At 47.3% G+C, this 18,905-nt stretch overlaps 1 protein-coding gene across 1 annotated transcript; it reads right to left on the reverse strand.

Moving 5' to 3' along the window:
- Positions 1–4,230: 4,230 nt before the first annotated feature.
- LOC140912469 (pepsin A) lies at positions 4,231–12,119 on the reverse strand. The gene is made up of 9 exons (XM_073346908.1): positions 12,064–12,119; positions 9,783–9,939; positions 9,139–9,256; positions 7,673–7,791; positions 7,171–7,370; positions 6,413–6,529; positions 5,693–5,828; positions 5,463–5,555; positions 4,231–4,476 (listed from the first exon to the last, which is right to left on the reverse strand). Exons 1-9 carry the CDS (start codon positions 12,117–12,119, stop codon positions 4,339–4,341), a joined length of 1,134 nt encoding a protein of 377 aa, XP_073203009.1. The 3' UTR covers positions 4,231–4,338.
- Between the last annotated feature and the right edge of the window lie 6,786 nt (positions 12,120–18,905).

Consider the following 18,905-nt stretch of genomic DNA (forward strand, 5'->3'; position numbering starts at 1 on the left):
AGGCCTTTAACCAGCTTAAAGCAACACTCATGTCTGACCCTGTGCTAAGTGCCCCAGATTTTGACAGACGTTTCCGAGTAACCACAGATGCTTCCAAGCGTGGTGTGGGAGCAGTTTTAATGCAGGAAGGACTGGATCAAGAATTCCATCTTGTCATGTTTCTCAGCAAAAATCTGCCTGAGAGGGAAAGCCACTGGTCAATCAGCAAAAAGGAATGTTATGCCATTGTGTATGCTCTGGAAAAGCTTCGCCCATACGTTTGGGGACGGCGTTTCCACCTGCAAACCAACCTGCAAACCAATCAAGTGGCTTCATACCGCCAAGGGAAATAACAAAAAAATTCTTCGGTGGAGTTTAGCTCGCCAAGATTTTGATTTTGAAATACAACACATTTCAGGAGCTTCTAACAAAGTGGCTGATGCACTCTCCCGTGAAAGTTTCCCAGAATCAACTGGTTAAAATTCATCCTTGAAAAATGGAAATTATTGTTAGTTTTTATATAATCAGTAGTATATTTAGAGGTGCATGTGTCTTAATAATTCTGTTTTCTTCTAGAGCTCCAGGAAGAAATCACAGCCAGTGTGGAGCAGGCTGTCCAGCACTGTCTATGATTTGGGGGGCGTCATAAATATAAATGGAAAGATAACAACCTTTATGTATGCAGTAATATAAAATCCCTCTTGGCCAGAGGTACAGAATCCTTTTACCTGTAAGGGGTTAATCAGTTCAATTAACCTAGTTGGCACCTGACCAGAAGGATCAATGGGGAAAGAAGATACTATCAAATCGGGGGGTGGGGAGGAGGCTTTGTTTTTGTGCTCTGTGTGTGTTCTCTCCGGAGACAAAGAGAGAGACCAAGCAAGTAATCCAGCTCCTACTGAATGATACATCTAAATTACAGGCATAGTAAGTAACCGCAAGGAAATGCATTAGAGTATCTTTTGTTTTCGCTTGTGAATTTTCCCTGTGCTTAGAGGGAGGTTTATCCCTGTTTTTTGTCACTTTAAAGTTTTGCCTAGAGGGGAATCCTCTGTGTTTTGAATCTGATTACCCTGTAAAATTACCTTCCATCCTGATTTTACAGAGGTGCTTCTTTTACTTTTTTTCTTTATAATAAAGTTCTGGTTTTTTTAAGAATCTGATTGGGTTTAGTGTCCTAAAAACCCAGGGATTTGGTCTGTGCTCACCTGTACCAATTGGTGAGGATATTATTCTCAAACCTACCCAGGAAAGGGGGTGAAGGGGCTTGGGGGGACATTTTGGGGAAACAGGAACTGCAAGTGGTCCTTTTCCTGAATCTTTGTCTAACTCACTTGGTGGTGGCAGCAATATTGTCCAAGGACAAGGAAGAATTTGTGCCTTGGGGAATTTTTTAACCTAAACTGGTAGAAATAAGCTCAGGGGGTCTTTCATGCGAATCCCAACATCTGTACCCCAGAGTTCAGAGTGGGGAGGGAAACCTGACAGGGTGTTTGGACAAAATTTCTTGTTAAATACAGGTGCCACTTATTCCCTAAGTAGTACCCAAAATAAAAACCTGTTTGGCCCTCCAGCTGGAATTAAGACCTTACAGGGGTTCAATAAGGCAAAAAGTACTGTTCCTTTTTGAAAAACATTTTGTATCAGTTCAACAAATTAATTAATAAATACATACATGCATAAAAGGCAATTTGGCTTTAAAAATCTAAAAAAGGGATTTTAAAAATTAACGTCTTTACAAAATTTAAAATGTTAATTAATTTTGCTATCAGTGTTCTATGAAAAATGCCTCCCAGCACATCCTAAAAGCCAGGAAAAATTTGGCAAGCTACTGAATAATGATCCTTAAGGCATCTAAAGAGCTAAAGTGGCCAATGTGAACTCCAAAAATTCTAGCAATTGCAAAAAAACCCGCCAGGAGATGCAGGCCAAAAATAAAATAAAATAGAATGTGGTAAAATTGAGACAAAGATCCTAGTTACAGATCCCGATCCCCCACGCCAGAAGCAGCACAGCTATCAAAAAAGGCAGAAGCCAGCCTAAAAAAACCCCCAGTTGATGGGCTTTTAAGCCAAGGGGTTTTAGTGGAACAGTCACATCCCAATAATGTTGCCCTCTGGCCAGTCCATAAAAGTGATAGCAAGACCTGAAGGCTGGTAGTTGATTTTTGCCCCCTTACTGAGGTGACACCCCGATGGCCCCCATAGTGGCTTTTTTCTGCACCAGTGTGTGCTCACGGCCCCCCCGCCTCTGGCCCCACCCCCACCCCAAAGTCCCCGCCCTAACTCCGCTCCACCCTGCCCCTATTGGACCCCTCCCCAAATCCCCACCCCGGCCCCACCTGCTCCGCCAAGCACGCCGCATTCCCGCTCCTCTCCCCTCCCTCCCAGGCTTGCCGTGCGAAACAGCTGTTTCGCGGTGCAAGCGCTGGGAATGAGTGGGGAGAACGATGACGTGGCGGTGCGCTCAGGGGCGGAGGTGGAGCGGAGCGGAGGCGGAGGTGAGCTGGGGTAGGGGGGTGGGGTGGGGAGCTGCCGGTGGGTGCAGCGCACCCACCATTTTTTCCCCATGGGTGCTCCAGCCCCGGAGCACACACGGAGTCGGCACCTATGGGTAATAGCTTCCAGCGTCGGAGGGGACTAGTGGCTTCCAGTTTTGAATTTGGCCGATGCTTCCTTTCCTATCCCTTTACATCGGGACAGCTATTACAAATTTGCTTTTACCTTTCCAGGGAAGCAGTTGTGTTTTGCCAGGGTCCCCATGGGCTGGAACAATGTCGTTCTTATTTGTCATGCCCATGTTGTTAAAATGTAAAATAAAATGCCTTAAAAAAACAGTATATTTTCTTATGTAAATATCCTAAGTTCCACTCAAACAAAAAAAAATTATTAAATAGGATATTACAAAAAATTCAGGAAACTGGGTTTATCAAAAAAAAAAAAAAATGAAAAAAGCCCAGTTGGGTTCCCAACAAGTAAATTATCTTGAAGTGACTTTGGGACAGGAAGGGTGCTCCCCTAATAAACAAAAAGTAGAGCTGATTCTTAAATTACCAGCTCCCACCGATGTCACCGCTCTTAAATCCTTTTTGGGAATGGTTAATTTTTCCCAAAATGTTATTAAGGGATTTTCAAAAAAGGCAGCCCCGCTGCATAAATTGTTAATGACGGGGGTGAAATGAAACAGGGGCCCTTTGCAGCAGGAAGCCATGATCCAGTTAATGCAGGCCTTAGTTCAGGCTCCAGTTTTAGCATAGTCCCCGGTGGGACAGCCGTTTGTGCTACAACTGGCAAACAAAAGTAGTTTGGGTGGTACCCATGGCATTAAAAACAGAAATAATTTCCCTAGCCCAGAGAGGGGGCATTTGAGAGTAAAAAAAATCTTTAGCTAAATTGCAAGCACTTGGCTGGTGCCAAATATAAGCAGTAATATAAAATAGTTTGTAAATAACTGTCTGTCCTGTACAGCCAATAATGTTAATTCTAATATAATCAAAAAGCCTCCAAAACAGCAGAGAATAGAGGGGCCTTGGGCTCATTTACTATTTAATTACATTGGCCCTTTAGCAACAAAAGCCAGGGTAGTCAGTGTTGTTGGGTAACTGTTAATCCACTTATAAAATGGAGTAAACCAATCCTCACCCATAACAACACAGCCCAAACAACAGCCCGTGTGCTGATTGAGCCGGTAATAACCAGGTGGGGTATGCCAAAAAAAAAACTGATTTGGACCAAGGACCTCATTTCATCAAGAATATTACTAAAAGGCCTTGTCAAGCAAGTCAAATCAAGCAAAAATTGCATCTAGCAGGACACCTCCAAGTTCAGGCCAGTTAGAATGGGCTAACCGCACTCTTAAAACAGCTTTTTAAAAAATAGTAAACCAGCAGGGAAAGGATTGGGATCAGCCACTACCATTTATTCTTATGGTCATAATGGACTCTGTGGTCTCTCATGGAGTTATCCCATTCAAGGCAACAACTGGCAAAGACATGTGCCTTTCAGAACAATGGTGGGTAGGTGGGGCACCGCTAATAAATTGCAACCCCGGGTCCTTACAGACCAGTGGATGCAACAGCTGCTAAAAATTGTTGCTAGTACTCATAGGCAGGTAGCTGTGGCCCTAAAAGCCAATGTTCAAAAAATGAATAAAAGATGGGTCCAATCCTAAACCGCATCAAAGAGAAACAATTCACTCAAATGCTCTTATATTCCTTTATTCTACTGGGGGTAAAATTATGGGATAGAGGGTGAGTGTGGGGTGATGTCACTTGATCGATAAGCGGTGGTGGGGCTCTAGAGAAACAGAGACTCTCCGGGGTCAGTGTTCCATGGCAGTGCCCCAGGGATAGTGCTGTGTTCATGCCATAGAGGCCAGGGCCACCTGGTTGTTGGCCCTGTCGAAGACAACGTAGTACTGGCGGATGAAGACGTCTCCGAGGATCCAGAGCCCTCCAACGTCGATGCTTTCAAAGCCGGACATACAAGAGCCTGACTCCTGCACCAGGGGAAAAGGGGACATGGTAATTATTGGGCTGGAACTTCAGTGAGTTACCATCCTGTAGGGCCTGCTGGTGCTTGTTACCATCTTGGGCTGGGATCTCAGAGCTCTCAAACCAAGTAGCATTAGACTGGGTAGGGCTTCCATAGGAGACCTCTGTGGGCTGCAGGGAGTGACACTGGTAAGTTGGGCCCCAATTTTTGATGCTTCTTAGATGCCTAACTCCCAGTGAGCTACCTTTGTGGATCTGGGCCTCAGAACAGCCCCAGTGCCTAAGCCAAGGCCTAAGGGATGCAGCCTGTCAACTGGGAAGAAAAGCAAGGTCCTGACAACTTCTGTTCATGACACATCCCTTGGGGAGGCAAAGCACGCTCTTTCCAGGCTCCTGGCCAGATTCCAAAGGGAGCGATTTCATTCTGCCACCAGAAATCATGCTGTGATTATAAGTGGATTTGGGCTTCCCCACTGCCTGTCCCACCTACCAGCTGGTGTTGCTGTGTGCTGTTAAAGCAGCTTGCTTGTTCCTTTACAGTGGGGAGCAAACTCTTATCATGGGGAAGGAACATCCTTCCTGATGCCCAGATGCCCATGCCCTGGAGAACAAGGCAGCGATCTCTCTTGATCTAGCCTCCCAGCTGGGGTAGCTGCTCATTTAATTCTCTCCTAGCCCTGTAAGGCCCCTGCCCTGGTGATCTCCTATGGTGGCCAGCTCCACAGGCTGCCTCGCTTCTCTTGCGGTGTGTCACTTTCACTGTGGGCCTGCCTTCATCTTGACCATCCCTCCCCCTTGATCCATTTGTGGGAAGAGTTCTCTGCCGCCCCACTCTCATACTGGGGACAGACTCTGAGCTGCATCTCAGTGACGCTCCTGCAGGCTCACGCTGGCTGTGCAGGGGCATTTTGCCAGCATGCTCAGTGCAATGGCCTAAGGCACAAGCCCTGGCTAAGAGGCCCCGAGGCGGCTTTCTCAGCAGGACACTCACATCAGTGATGTAGGCACTGGCGGGCAGAGGGAACTCGATGCCGTTGATGGTGAAGACGATGTTGGGCAGGCTGCTCATGGCACTGCAGCTGATCTGCAGGGAGGGAGGCAACACACGGAAGAAAGGTTAGACACGTCTCGGGCACTAGGTTCTCCAATGAGAGAGATGGAGCATCACATCCGTGTGTAGCAGACACCTCTAGAAGCATCTCTCCCTCTCCCTGCCCTTACCGTGCCATCGCTGGCGCCGATGTAGGAGTTGATGTTGGAGATGCCAGAAGAGGGCCCAGCCAGCAGAGAAGTACCAGTGTCAATGATAGCCTGGCAGCCACCAGAGCAAGCGATGATCTCTCCGTTCATGGTGACGCTGCAAGAGAGAGAGTCGGGGGGAACTTGTTGTTTGTTCCCACAAACACTTCCGATCTCATTCCCACTCAGCCCACGAGCCAGCAGTGAGAGGCCTGTAGGGTGATTCTTGCTGAATGCCAAAAAGTTTCCCCTGATGTTTCAGCCTCAATCTCTCCTTCCTTGGCTATTGCCCATCGCTCCTTGTCCTACAACCTTCTGGGACTGTGACCGATCTAGCCTGAGGGTCACAAACTGATGTCAAGGGTTTGCGACCACCCTGCCCTTTACTTTATTGCTAAACAGGGGAGAGAGGGGTCCTGGCACAGGGGACGCGGGGGTGGTGGTGCTGCCCTAACCCTGCCCCCCTACGAGTGGCAGACACAGGTCATCTCTGGGTCCTGTTATGGGCGAGGTGGAGATCCACTCATCTAACTGCCTTACTGGTGAGCCCCTTTCCTATAACTCCAAGTACAGTGTGATCCCAACTCCCTTGTCTTGTCTCTCATCTTGTCTGGACTCTAAGTTGAGCTTCTCCCGGCTCCCACATGCATCTCCTTTTTTCAAGGTAACATTGAAGGGGAAGGGCCAAGAGGTGGGCGATACCTGTCCATGGTGATTTCCCAGTAACTCTCAGAGGAGAGAGGGATCCAGTTGAGGCTCCCAGAGTAGTAAGAGGAGTCGATGCCGCCGAACATCACAAAGCTCCCAGTCTGGTCATTGCTGGAGAAGGGAGAGAGGAGAGTCAAGGAGAATGTATGAATGGTTGGCTAATGAGACAATAGCAATCGCTCCATCTGTTAGAGAAGGACGACAGCTGGGGAGTGCTGGGGTAGACTCAGAGCTGGGAATATCAGCATCTAGTAGCCAAGATAGGACAGGCTGGTTGGATGAGAGGAGCACCTCACCCCCTGCTTTGACATCACTTTGGGCTTTCTCTTCCTAGATCTCAAAAGCTAAGCACATTTGGGCCTGGCCACATGTGGACGGGAGACCACCAAGGAAAGGCCCAGGTGTGTGAGGCAGTTGTGTCAGTGACTCAGTAGGGGCTGCTCTTCCCTCAGAGTCAGGACTGAGAAGATGGTTCAGCCTGGTGCTAGAAGGTTTTGAGCCAGGAAATCATCTGGGTGAGGTATTAGGGGAAACTCTTCTCCCAGGAGTCAGTTTAATACCAATGCCCTAGTGTTCACTTCTGCTCCCAAAAACTTAAATCACTAGCATAGGACAGTTGCCATGTTCCACCGCAGAGGTGGCTGCTTTGGGGGAATTCTTATGCAAATGTTGCAGGGATCACTCATTGAGAGAGGCGCTATAGGAACGTGAATCTCACTGCAGCAGATGGGCTGTTTCCAGCCCTGACTTACGAGCTCAGGTAGACGGAGAAGAGGTCCTGAGACACCAAACCCTCGTTCATCATGTTGTCAAAGACGGGGGTGGCTCCAGAAGAGGAGATGCTGGGGAAGGCCAGACCCAGGATCCCATCAAAGGGGGCGTAGTAAAAGAAGGAGCCGGGCTCAGTTTCACTCAGACCAAAGATCTGGTTGGTGTCCACAATGCCTCCAACCTTGGGAGAGGGATGGGGACAATCAGACACACCCTACACCCTGGAGAAGCTGCCAAGTCTACCACAGGGTCCTGGTGGCCTGGGGAGTTCTCAGAGGCTGGCGTGCCCTGCACTGTGGTCTCTCCCCCATATGAGAATATTCTGTGATTAGTCTCATTGCCTCTTCTCTTCCCTTTTTCTATCCCCCCTCTCCCAGTTCATACCCATACTCTGCTTTAGCTTCCCAGATGCGTCCTGTCCTTCTAACGCCAAATCCTTCACCATGTCTTTTCCATGGGTTTTGATCCTTTCTTGTGATTTACCTGGACGGTGTCATAGCCCAGGATTCCAGTCATGCTGCCGGTGCCATACTGGATGGAGAGGCTCTGGCTGGTGGCCTGGTAGGTGGAGGAGTCTGAAGGGTTGAATTTTTTGTGGTTTGCTGCAAGTACAGATGAGTCAGATGGTCACAGGCTGACACTTGTAACTCTCCCCATGCATTGTACGGAGAGCTTGGGTGACTAGCGAGGCTCTGAATTCTTTGGTGAGGTCAGGATGCCTAAGAGTCACACATTGCAGGACTCAACATTGCCACACTCAAGTGCCTAGCTTCTTGTCTTACTAGGACCCATTCCACCTCTGACACTGTGTAGTATGTGGAAGGAAAATGGAGGGAGACCTGCTGCACTCTGTCTTCCCGGGTGAATAAAAATCAATGATAAAAAAAAAATCTGATTTTTTTAAGATGTCAGTATATTTTTTTTTAAAATAACCTATTTTCAATTAACTTTGAAATTATGACAACATACGGTAAGGTCTAAACTAAAATCTTACTAAATGTTACTAAAATCTACTAAAATAATTTAAATTAATTACAAAGGTTACTGTTAAGTAGTGCATGTTTTCTGGCTTCAAAGAAAGTCAACAGAACTGGAAGATTGGACTGACTCAGCACCTGGAACCAGAGTTTCCTTAGTTTCAAGCTAAACAAGCTTTTGACAGCAGTAGCCTCTTCTGTAGGTGCAGAGAGCATACTTTCTTCAGGTCAGTTTATTAACTAGTTCAGTTCACAGACTAGTTTATTCCAACTTAAGAAACCAATTGGGAATTGAAAAAATGGGAACACTTGTTTTCCTCTTCCAATCTCTGAATAAAAGCTAGGTGCGAGAGGATGAGCTCTACAAGTTCTAAAATCTTGAAGGACGTGTGGGTCAGAAACAATCAGTTCAATTCACTGACTACAAATAACACTTCCTTTGTTTCATAAAACTGTTATTTTTAAATGCAAAACATGTTTTGATAAATTTTTCTTTCTTGTATATACAGCCCATTGAAAGGAGTTCTAACTAATTTTTTTAAAAGCTGGATTTTGAATTTTAAAGTGAATTTTCCAATTTCCATCCAAATTGAGTCTGATAGAAACCAAAAATTAATCATAATGTAGTAAATAAGAAACACCTTCTTCACCATTTTCTAAAATAACGAAAAAATGAACAAAGTAAGAATTTGAATAAATGTGTATAAAGCTATGTTAATTGCTTAAATAAATGTGTATTGACATGTATATCCCCCTGATTTGCTAAAGGAAGTACGAAATATAATGTAAATATCTAGTTGCAAGTCAACCTGAGTATAGTGGTTACAAACCAGTGAGAATCAACTGCCTTTCGAAAAATAATTAAAATCAATTATTTCAATTAAGGTTCCTCCTTGCTAATGTAAATCTCTATGATTTCAGTCAACCACCCCAGCTGGAATGTCAAGGCAAGAGAGGTTGCAGGTGACTTACTGCAGGCTGCACTGGAGCAGTACACAGAGGGCACCCACAGGTTGGAGGAACCGGTGTCGAAAATGACAGTGAAATCCTGAGCAGGCGTACCAATTGAGATGGTTCCATAATACTCCATCTGCCAAAGCAGGACAAAAAACAATGGACAAAGAGGAAACCCTTCCCATCCAAGGACTAGATCATCACCAGGAGTAAACCGGCATAGTTCCACCAGCTGAGGGTCTGGGCTACAGTGTCCTTGCTAAAGGCTCAACCTGAGCTGGTGTTTCTCTGCCATCACTTTGCCCAGCATGGCTCCTAGCACCTCCTGGTCTCCAATAGCCACAGGTGATCAAACGCACATAATTATTTAGCCTCAGACCCCTGAATCTCAGTGTGTGGAAGAGCATGATTGGAAGAGGACAGCCAGCAAACCCTGGGAGTGCTCTTCCCAATGTTCTTCTGAATGCCATCCAATGACAATTGGGGGCTGGGTGGCCCAGCTCAGGTTCGTGGCTGCAGCAAGATGGGAGCTTGCTTGGAAGCACATGGGTGGGGGAGTGGGTTGGGGCACTTTTGGGAGGAGAGATCAGCTGTTGGCAGAGAAGTGGGAAGCTTTGATGAGGAGAGGGAGGCTACAAGACCGGCTCTCCTGCTATACTCACGTCCATGTAGTTTGTTAGGGGCTCACTGGCAAACTTGTTGGCCAGGCTGGGGAAATACTTGGAGGCTGGGTTGTAAGGGTGTTTCTTCAGGAAATCCTCCAGCAAGCCATGTTCCTTAAGGTTCTGCCTCAGGGATTTCCCCTTCTTCAGGGAGACCCTAATCAACAAGGGTAGGGAGAGAGACCGATCAATAGGAAATAAACAATAGACAAGCCTTGTGTTCAGCACCGACAGTGCAATCCAGTTTTACATTGCACTGAGACCCCTTAGTATACCTAGGATTATCAAAGGAGTGCAAAGGAGTTGAGTGCCCAGGGCACTGAAAGTCAGAGGGAGTTGGGCACAAATTTTCTGTAGGATTCTTGGAAAATCCCAGCCGATATGTATAGAAGAGAGATGGCTTAACATTCTGGGAGCTGTACTAATACATAGAAAGAGACAGTCCCTGTCCTGTAGAGGTTACTGTTGAAATAGACAAAATGGACAAAGGAACTATTATCTGCCACCTTGACTCCGTCAACCATTCCGTTCTGCTTGAAATCACTTTCTTCCTTGGCTTCCATGTCTCTCCTCTCATGGTTCTCCTCCTACATCTGTAATCACTCCTTTGATGCCTTCAGAGGATCTGCCCTCCAACTTTCTGTGGGAGTTCCACAGGGCTCTGTCCTTGGTCCCCTTCTATTCGCCTTCTACCCCTTATCTCTGTGTAATCTCATCCGCAAACACAAATTCCACTACAACCTCTATACCGATGACTCACAGATCTGCCTCCCTCCTCCAGGCCTGTCTCCTTCTGTCCAAATTCAAATCTCGACCTTCTAGGCCTGGCTTGATGGGACTAATTGAACATGAGGGAGGCCTCATTTTTTAGGAGGCAGGATTAGTAAGGTACTGTGAATAGATCAGCAGGCTGAACACAGAATGTCTATGGCTAACCAGGACAGGTAAGTGCATGGTAAGCCAAGAGACAGAATGGCTGAACTAGCCAAGATAAGGCAGGGAACATCAAAGGAATCATTTACAAAGGACAGGGTAACAGTGGACGAGATAAGATGGGAACATAAAGATGAATAAGTCACACATGGCGTGGGTAGAGCACGCTGTACAGGGATCGGTTCCTACAAAAAAAGCCAATCCCAAAACATGTGAAACAACTTTTGTCTAGCTCCTCACATCCAGGCTATGTCTAAATCTTGCCAAATCTTCTTGCATAAGCTCTCTGAGACGCAGCCTTTCCTATCCCTTCACGCAGCCATAGCTCTCGTTCCAGCTCTCCTCCTTTCATGTCTCAATTGCTGCAACTTCTTCTCCCTGGCCTTGACAAATGCCATTTTGCCACATTCATGTCCATTCAGAACGTTGCTGCAAATATAATCTTCCTAGCAAGTCACTTTGAACATGACACTCCTCTCTTTGGGTCCCTCCACTGGCTCCCCCTGGTCTATGATATCAGACATAAGCTGCTTGTCTTCACTTCCAAGGTCCTTCGCACTCAGTCCCACCCTGCCTCTTATCCCTCACTGGCTATCAAGCTATTGATGCCCATCTCCCATTGGCCCATGATGCCAGCCTCTACTGCCAACTTGATAAATTTTCAATCACGCACCTTCGTGCTTTCTCCCACCTGCCCCCTATGGTTGGGAGGTCCTCCCTATAAACATCTGCAAAGCTACCACACTGTCCTCCTTCAAATCCCTCCTTAGAAACTCTCCCTTGTCGTCGTGCCTATAAAAAAACCTTAACAACAGTTTGGCTGCTGGTGTGCAGAGATCACTGTCCATCAAGCTGACTGATTGTTTAGTTGTGCTCCCCTCTCAGTCTGTCTGCATGTCTCTGTTGTCTCTTATGTCTTATTGAGGTCGTTATCTACTTAGGGAAGGGACAGCCTTCCAGTGCCTAGTGCCATGGAGTTCTGGTCCATGACTTGTGGGTCCTACATGCTGTGATAATACAAATAATAAACACTAATATTATCACAGAGAACTGATCCCCAGAGAGAGACTCCATCACTTGCCCTTGGTCACACAGGGAGTCTGTGGTAGAGCCAGGCATTAACCCAGATCTCGCAAGTGCCACTCCAGTGCCTGAACCACAAGACCTGCCTTCCTCATTCCCCTGCTACAACACAAAGCTAAGGGGATGTTCCCAGCTGCTGCCTATATACGAAGGGAGAGTAGAGAAGAGAATGAGAGAGGTGCAGACATTCCCCTTGATAATCACACAGGGTTATGTAGAAAGCCGAGTTCAGCAGCCCAAAGTGGTGTATTCCCCCAGTACTCACTTTGTCACCCGGCACTGAGAGAGCGCCACCAAACTCAGGAGCAGAAGCCACTTCATGATGTTTTCTGACACACAAGCCAGTGGTGATGAGTGGTGAATGTAGAGAAACGCCTGGGTGCTGCTTCTTATAAACACACAGCCCAGAGCTTTTCTTATCGAATGAATAACCCTGATAAGAAATGTAAACCTTCCCGATAAGATCTTCCAAAATGTCCTTAAACGAAATTTTGGAGAACACTCAAAGTCCATAGATTTCCACCTTCACTTGGCTGTGACCTGAAAATGGGGCATTGTCTAGAGGGAAGGTGTGAGAGTTCAGGGACGTCTAAGCTTTGAAAAGCAATGCCTTGGGGTTGCTTTAAAGAATGGGACAGGAGGCATTGGAATGGGGTACGGAGACATTCACTGCTTGGTTCTTCATTCCAATCTAGCCCCATGCTGGGAGAGAGGGTAACTCAATGGGATTGGAGCCTTCCACATTTTTGGCACCACTTGCAATACAGCCATAGAATCACAGAAGTGTATGACAGGAAAGGGACTCAATAGGTCATCTAGTCCAGTCCCCTGCACCCAAGGCAGCCATGCAGTGGGGAATTGGTTTCTTTTTGGGAACCAGGATATGGAGCTTTACACCTCTGGGTCATTGGTAAGGATACAATTCTGTCACAGAGTTCACAGAATCTTCTTCCAGTGCGGGGCTGGAGCAGCTGTCAGCCCCAGGCCATCAGAGCAGTAGCCTCAGGCCTGAAGCAGCGAATGGGGTTGGCTCAGCTCCCTTGGGGCTGGAGCAGCTGCGGTCAGACCCTGACACAGGAGCAGCAGCAGGGCTGGACGAGCTGCTGGAGGTCAGCCCCTGGCAGCTCTCTCACTGTTAGACACTCCCCCACCCCCCGTTCCTACCCTCCCCGCCCCCAGCAGGGCTCAGATTCGTACCAGTGACTGTTTGTCTACACTGGCAAGTGAAAGACAAAACTTCTGGCATTCGTTTGAGGGCTTTCTCTCCCCCACCCCCCCCTTCCCTGGTTCTTGTCATGCAGACGGAAAGCGGAAGACCAGAAGTTTGAAGTGCAGGCGATGCGATGTTTATTGGGGTTAGTTCCAAGCAAACAAATTCCGAAGCCCTTCACACAAGTCAGGCTTATCACTCTATGCCGATAGAGTTTTCCCCTTCCCCTCCCCCAATTACAGTTCTCTACCCCAGTGGAACCCCTTCTTCTTCTAACCCCTAGCTCCGCACACCAATGGAGCTCCCTCTTCCCGGTGTTCTGCTTCTACCTCTGATGCTGCAGAGCATTTACTCTGTGTCCCCCTTCCCAGCTCTGACACTGCAGAGCATTGCCTGTGTCCCTGTTCCTCATTCCCCTATTCCCAGTCCCCTATTACCATGATCATTCCCCTTCCCACTCCCATTCCCCATTCCTACTCCCCCTCCTTCTTCTTAGCAGGCCCAAATATACCTGCAGTGCACACCCCTAGTCACACTCCTTATAACTTACGGTCATGTTCTGCTCGGGAGGCTTGTGAGCCTGGGTCTTCATCCCACTCCTTTTGTACTCCATGGAGGGGTAAGCAGTGAGGTTGTGCTCCAGTCAGGGGCAGTCATTTCTCTGGTCTTTTAGCATTTTACCGCCCCACACAATCCTCCCTTGCCCCTAAAAGCCCCATCTGGTTGTGGGAAATGCAACACACAGCATCTTTGTCCTTTGTTCTTCACACATATTTGTAAGGATGTAAGAGTATAGAACATCAAATCCAAAATTCTATCTCGAGCTAACAGGCTTATAAGCTAACAATATTCAGAGGTGTTAAAAAAACACACACCCACGAAAGACAAAAGATTTGCTGACGACAAGTGCCGGTGTGAACAGTGCTTTGTCTGCAGGAGCGCTTTGTCTGCAGGAGCACTCTCCTGCCAACAACGCTAACGCCGCTTGTGGGGGTGGAAGTTTTTTGTTGGCAGGAGACCTCTCTCCTGCCGACAAATAGTGGCTACACTGTGCACCTTTTAATGGCACGGCTGTAGCAGCACAGCCATGTCACTAAAAGCTGCGCAGTGTAGACATAGCCTAAGGTTAAGATTCTCTCACGGGTATTTTTAGTAAAAGCCAGGGACAGATCGTGGGCTTCTGTGAATTTTTGTTTATTGCCCCATAGAGGCCCCTGTTGATGGGCAAGAAGCAGATGTCCAGTCCTCCTTGGGAACAGGGTAAGGTCACCATGACTTAGACCTTATGGGGAGAGAAAAGGAGAAAATCCTGGATGGCCCCAAACCTGGAGACCGATTCCCTGGCTCAGGAGCAAATTATGGGTTCAAGTTCCAATGGCTTGGATGTGGGGGAGGTCTCACTTCTTAGCCCTGGTACTTCAGCCATCCTGTTCCTCTCAGGAGACTATCCACTGAACTTGGGTACCAGGCCATGCACCAGGAGCATCCGTTCTGCCTGAAAAAGAATGAGAATCCCAACAGATTTCACAACTTTTACTTTCCATTTAGCACTAGCAGATTCCTGACAAGCAAACACCTCATGAGCCACATTCCCCCACCCACTAACTAGGGCTTAATAATCATAAACATGTATGGTGGAGTTCCTGGCTTGAAATAAAGACCCTTTTAAGAAGCATCACAACCAAGGGGACTGACCGTCTGACAAGTTCAAGAATGGAAGATGGAGCCATTTGCTTCTCATTGTGCCTCAGTCCAATCTGGCCACAAACTGGGGAACAACTGGCTCAGGAGCATTAGGATTAGCATACAGAGCCTTCCACTTCTAGGACCCTAAGTACAGTCTGAGCCCAAATCAAGGGATGGATGTTTGGTGGCCCTGTGTCAGATGAGTGGGGAGGGGATGGGTCTCAGTCTCAGACCGTGGTGGGACAGGTGTCCACATTGCCAGATAAATTAATCATAAGGGGCACCAATTGGGCCCCTTTATCTCAGTATATAAGCCAGAGATCAAATGGGTCATAGAAACCAGTCCTCTCTTTTCTCCCACCTTTTGAGGTAACCCTTCCAGGTCAGAGCTGGAACAATTATTGAACTTGGGGATAGAGGTCTTCTCTGTCATAGGACCTTCAATTCACAATAAGAGATCTATACCTGATCCCCCTTCCCTTCAGCTTCCTGTTGGGGTGAAGCTGTGTGTGCCATATCACCTCCCGCTGGTGGCCCTGTTAAGGCTGAAGGTCTAGAAATCATGGAGATTCTATTCCAGTGATTCAATGCCCTGATCTAAATATTTGATGAATATGCACAAGCTCACCTACAGAAATAGCAGAAAATGTCTCCATTACAAGAATTTAAACCTGACAAAGCTCCAGAGTGGAAAAAGTTTGAGGAACACAAGAATTGCCATGCTACCTGGTTTGATGCCCAGGTAGCTCTGAGAGCTTCTAGAGCCTCTGCCTCTGTTTGTTCTTTCTCCTGGTCTGGGTGGAGGGCTGTGTGGTCTTCAGGAAACACTCTGGCCCAAGGGGCTTGAAAGAGCCCCTCTTCACTCAGTCACTGAGTTCCACCTGTCTCTGCTTCTGCAGCACTCCTTCCCCAGACTTCCTGTGCCTGGGAAGCTGAATGCTCTGAAAGGTCAATTCCCAATATCCAGCCACAACATAATAACAACAACACTTCACAAACAACATTTATATAACTCGCTCCTCCAAACACTTATAACCGTCCTACTGATAAACCTTGCTATCTCAGGAAAGTGAGAATAGTCTAGAATGAAGACAGAGATTTTTCCAGCCAATATAATAAATCTCTGCCTACTCTGCTCCAGGGGGCCAATTATTCCTGTGCCACCAACACTGGCCCTTTTCCTAGACTTGGCCTGAACTTTTGGCACATACGACAAGCCCTGATGGCTTCCTCAATGTTGCTGTTCATTTGAGCCCAGTGTAAAACTTTTCCAGCGCTTCTCTTAGATTTCTCAATTCCTAAATCACCTTCATTTCTCCTTCATTACACATTTTACTGTACCATCTTATGAAGCACCATCCTGATTCCTTTAAACATAGTCCCATCTGGTACTGACAGCTCCCTCTGAACTCAAAAATAGGGACTGGGAATATGCTCTCCATACCACTCTGTATTACTTGCCACAGGGTCTCACCCTGAGAAGTTGCTCCGGCAATCACAGTCAACATTTTGACTGGAAAGCTGTTGGGGGTTTTTTTAATGGTCCTTGCAAACTCTTGCAACATGATGGAATCCATTGCATTTCTTGCATCTTTTTCCCACATGCCGGGCATTATCTTGGAGCTGTACACACTGTGGCAACCAGCACAAGCCATGTGCTCTTTTTTCAGAACTCTGACTTGGAAGTCTCCATCCCTTTCTGCCTCAGGTCTCTTTTCTTGCAGGATTTTGGATTCTCTACCATGTCCACAGTATCAGAGCACTGCCCACCCTCCAAAATCTTCCGTCTCGACTGGGTGACTTCAATTGCTTGACAAATTCTGACATATTTGTCATGGGTTAATTATGGCTCTTCCAGTAGTCTCTGAGATATATGTTCCCGATCCCAGTCCCAATCTGGTCTCTTATCAGAGACTCAGTTTTAGCCTCCCCAAACTTACAAGTTCAGCTCTTCATCCTCAAATCAGTCACAAATTCTTGCAGGCTGCAAGGAATTCTGCAAAGGGAATTGCACAATTGGTTGTGATCAGCCAACTTTCTATAGAAGAGACTATATTATAAACTCACACAGGGAGCTGCAGGTCAGGACTGAGGGGCATCAGAAGAGCTGTAGATGTGTCAGACTAAGGGCTGGAATAGCAGGGCAGCCTGTCTCTCAGGAGGCGCTTTAGCAGTGCTGTGTGTGTGTTTCATCCCCAGGCCTATTATAACCAGGTCTAATTTGAGAGGCATTCGCAGAGCTGTGTGGAGACCCAAGACTGGAAAAGAAGGGCATGCTATAGGACAGGATTAATCCATACTGTTTCAGCGTGCAACGAGGTGCCTGTATTGTCTCTCTGGTGTCAGACGTCTCAAAGAAAACCTCTCTTCTCTAAATCTGAGATCTATTTCACTTCTTTGTTGAAAAATCTGGAGCAGGGAATGGAAAATATCTGCCCATTTGCGAGACTAACACCAGAGGCCAGGACCTCACTGTGGGGCAACAGGGGACATCGGATAAGCTGATTTTCAGGACCAGTTCTGCTCAGATAAACTTGTTTGAACTGATAAGTTTTTATACACAGAGTAGCAAGGTCAGACCTGCCCAGTTCTAGGCCCCTTTGTTAGGGTTGTCACTGGCCTAAGGTGACTTTACTCCTAGTCACATGAAAACCTCATCCCTCCCCTGGTGTTTGCTTTTCCCACAGGGTTAGGAGTGGATAGTGGTAAATGGAAAGTTAAATGCTGTTGTCTAATCTCATGGGATTCTCATTGTGATTTCAAGCACAGCAGCTGCTCCTAGCACGTGGGCACATGGCCTGGTGCCCAAGTCCGTGGATGGCCTCCTGCCAGGAATAGGATGGCTGCAGTGTCAGGGCTAAGCAGCGAGGCCTCCCCACACATCCCAGCCATGGGGACTTGAACCCATGATCTGCTCCCAGTGCAGGTAATCACACTCCAGTTTGGGGGCCATCCAGGATCTCCTTTTCTCTCCCCCTAAACCCTATGTAATGGTGAACTTACCCTCTACCCAACCAGGGCTGGACATCTCTTCCCTCTTCTCCTCCACTGGTGGGCTCCATAGCCCATCAATGCCTTAGTCCTGTCATTGCCAACCACAACTTACCATTTGCCCTCAGACTTGTTGAGGGCAGTCACATCACATTCATAGAATCATAGAATCATCGAAGATTAGGGTTGGAAGAGACCGCAGGAGGTGATCTAGTCCAACCCCCTACTCAAAGCAGGACCAACCCCAACTAAATCATACCAGCCAAGGCTTTGTCAAGCCAGGTCTTAAAAATCTCTATGGATGGAGATTCCGCCACCTCCCTAACGCAGTACTCAAGATGTGGCCTCACCCGTACTGAATAGAGGGGAATAGCACTTTCCTCGATATACTGGCAATGCTCCTACTAATGCAGCCCAATATGCCATTAGCTTTCTTGGCAACAAGGGCACACTGTTGACTTATATCCAACTTCTCATCCACTGTAATCCCCAGGTCCTTTTCTGCAGAACTGCCGGCTAGCCAGTCAGTCCCCAGCCTGTAGCAGTGCATGGGATTCTTCCGTCCTAAGTGCAGGACTCTGCACTTGTCCTTGTTGAACCTCATCAGATTTCTTTTGGCCCAATCCTCCAATTTGTCTAGGTCACTCTGGACCCTATTCCTACGCTCCAGCGTATCTACCTCTCCCCACAGTTTCGTGTAATCTTCAAACTTGCTGAGGGTGCAATCCATCCCATCATCCAAATAATTAATGAAGATGTTGAACAAAACTGACCCCAGGGGCACTCCACTTGATACCAGCTGCCAACTAGATTCAACCATTCATCTACCCATAGCCAAACCAAGTCCTCACACCTGATCCTTTCCTTCCCTGACATGTGTCACTAGGAAATTCACAAAGACCATCAGCATATTTCATCCACAGGGTTGACAAAGATTTTTTCTACTGAACTGAGTGAGCTGGACCAGTGCCATAGAGGTGAACGGCTCCATATCCTCTGAGTCAACCAGTTACTCAGACCGTAGCATGCCATGCATCCTATTTCCCTGTACACTAACTTCAGCTCCTTGCGCTGACCTGGGCTCAGATTCATACCAATGAGCTAGAGGAGTAAAGCTTCATATCTCAGTTCCCATAGAGACACCAGTTCCCACTACATGGCTGTTTTACAACTGGGGCCCAAACTGGAACCAGTGACCTGGAGGTGAATACCTCTATATC

Source organism: Lepidochelys kempii, chromosome 6 (assembly GCF_965140285.1).
Source record: "Lepidochelys kempii isolate rLepKem1 chromosome 6, rLepKem1.hap1, whole genome shotgun sequence".
NCBI classification, from domain to species: Eukaryota; Metazoa; Chordata; order Testudines; family Cheloniidae; genus Lepidochelys; species Lepidochelys kempii.

Bases quoted from the DNA above. Each gene is read 5' to 3' on its own strand.
- LOC140912469 (XM_073346908.1), bottom strand. From the start codon at position 12,119: ATGAAGTGGCTTCTGCTCCTGAGTTTGGTGGCGCTCTCTCAGTGCCGG. The intron at 9,257-9,782 runs GTGAGTATAGCA...CTGCTTTGGCAG, and splicing joins CCCTAACAAACTACATGGAC to ATGGAGTATTATGGAACCAT. The intron at 5,556-5,692 runs GTAAGGGCAGGG...CCCTCCCTGCAG, and splicing joins TCGGCGCCAGCGATGGCACG to ATCAGCTGCAGTGCCATGAG.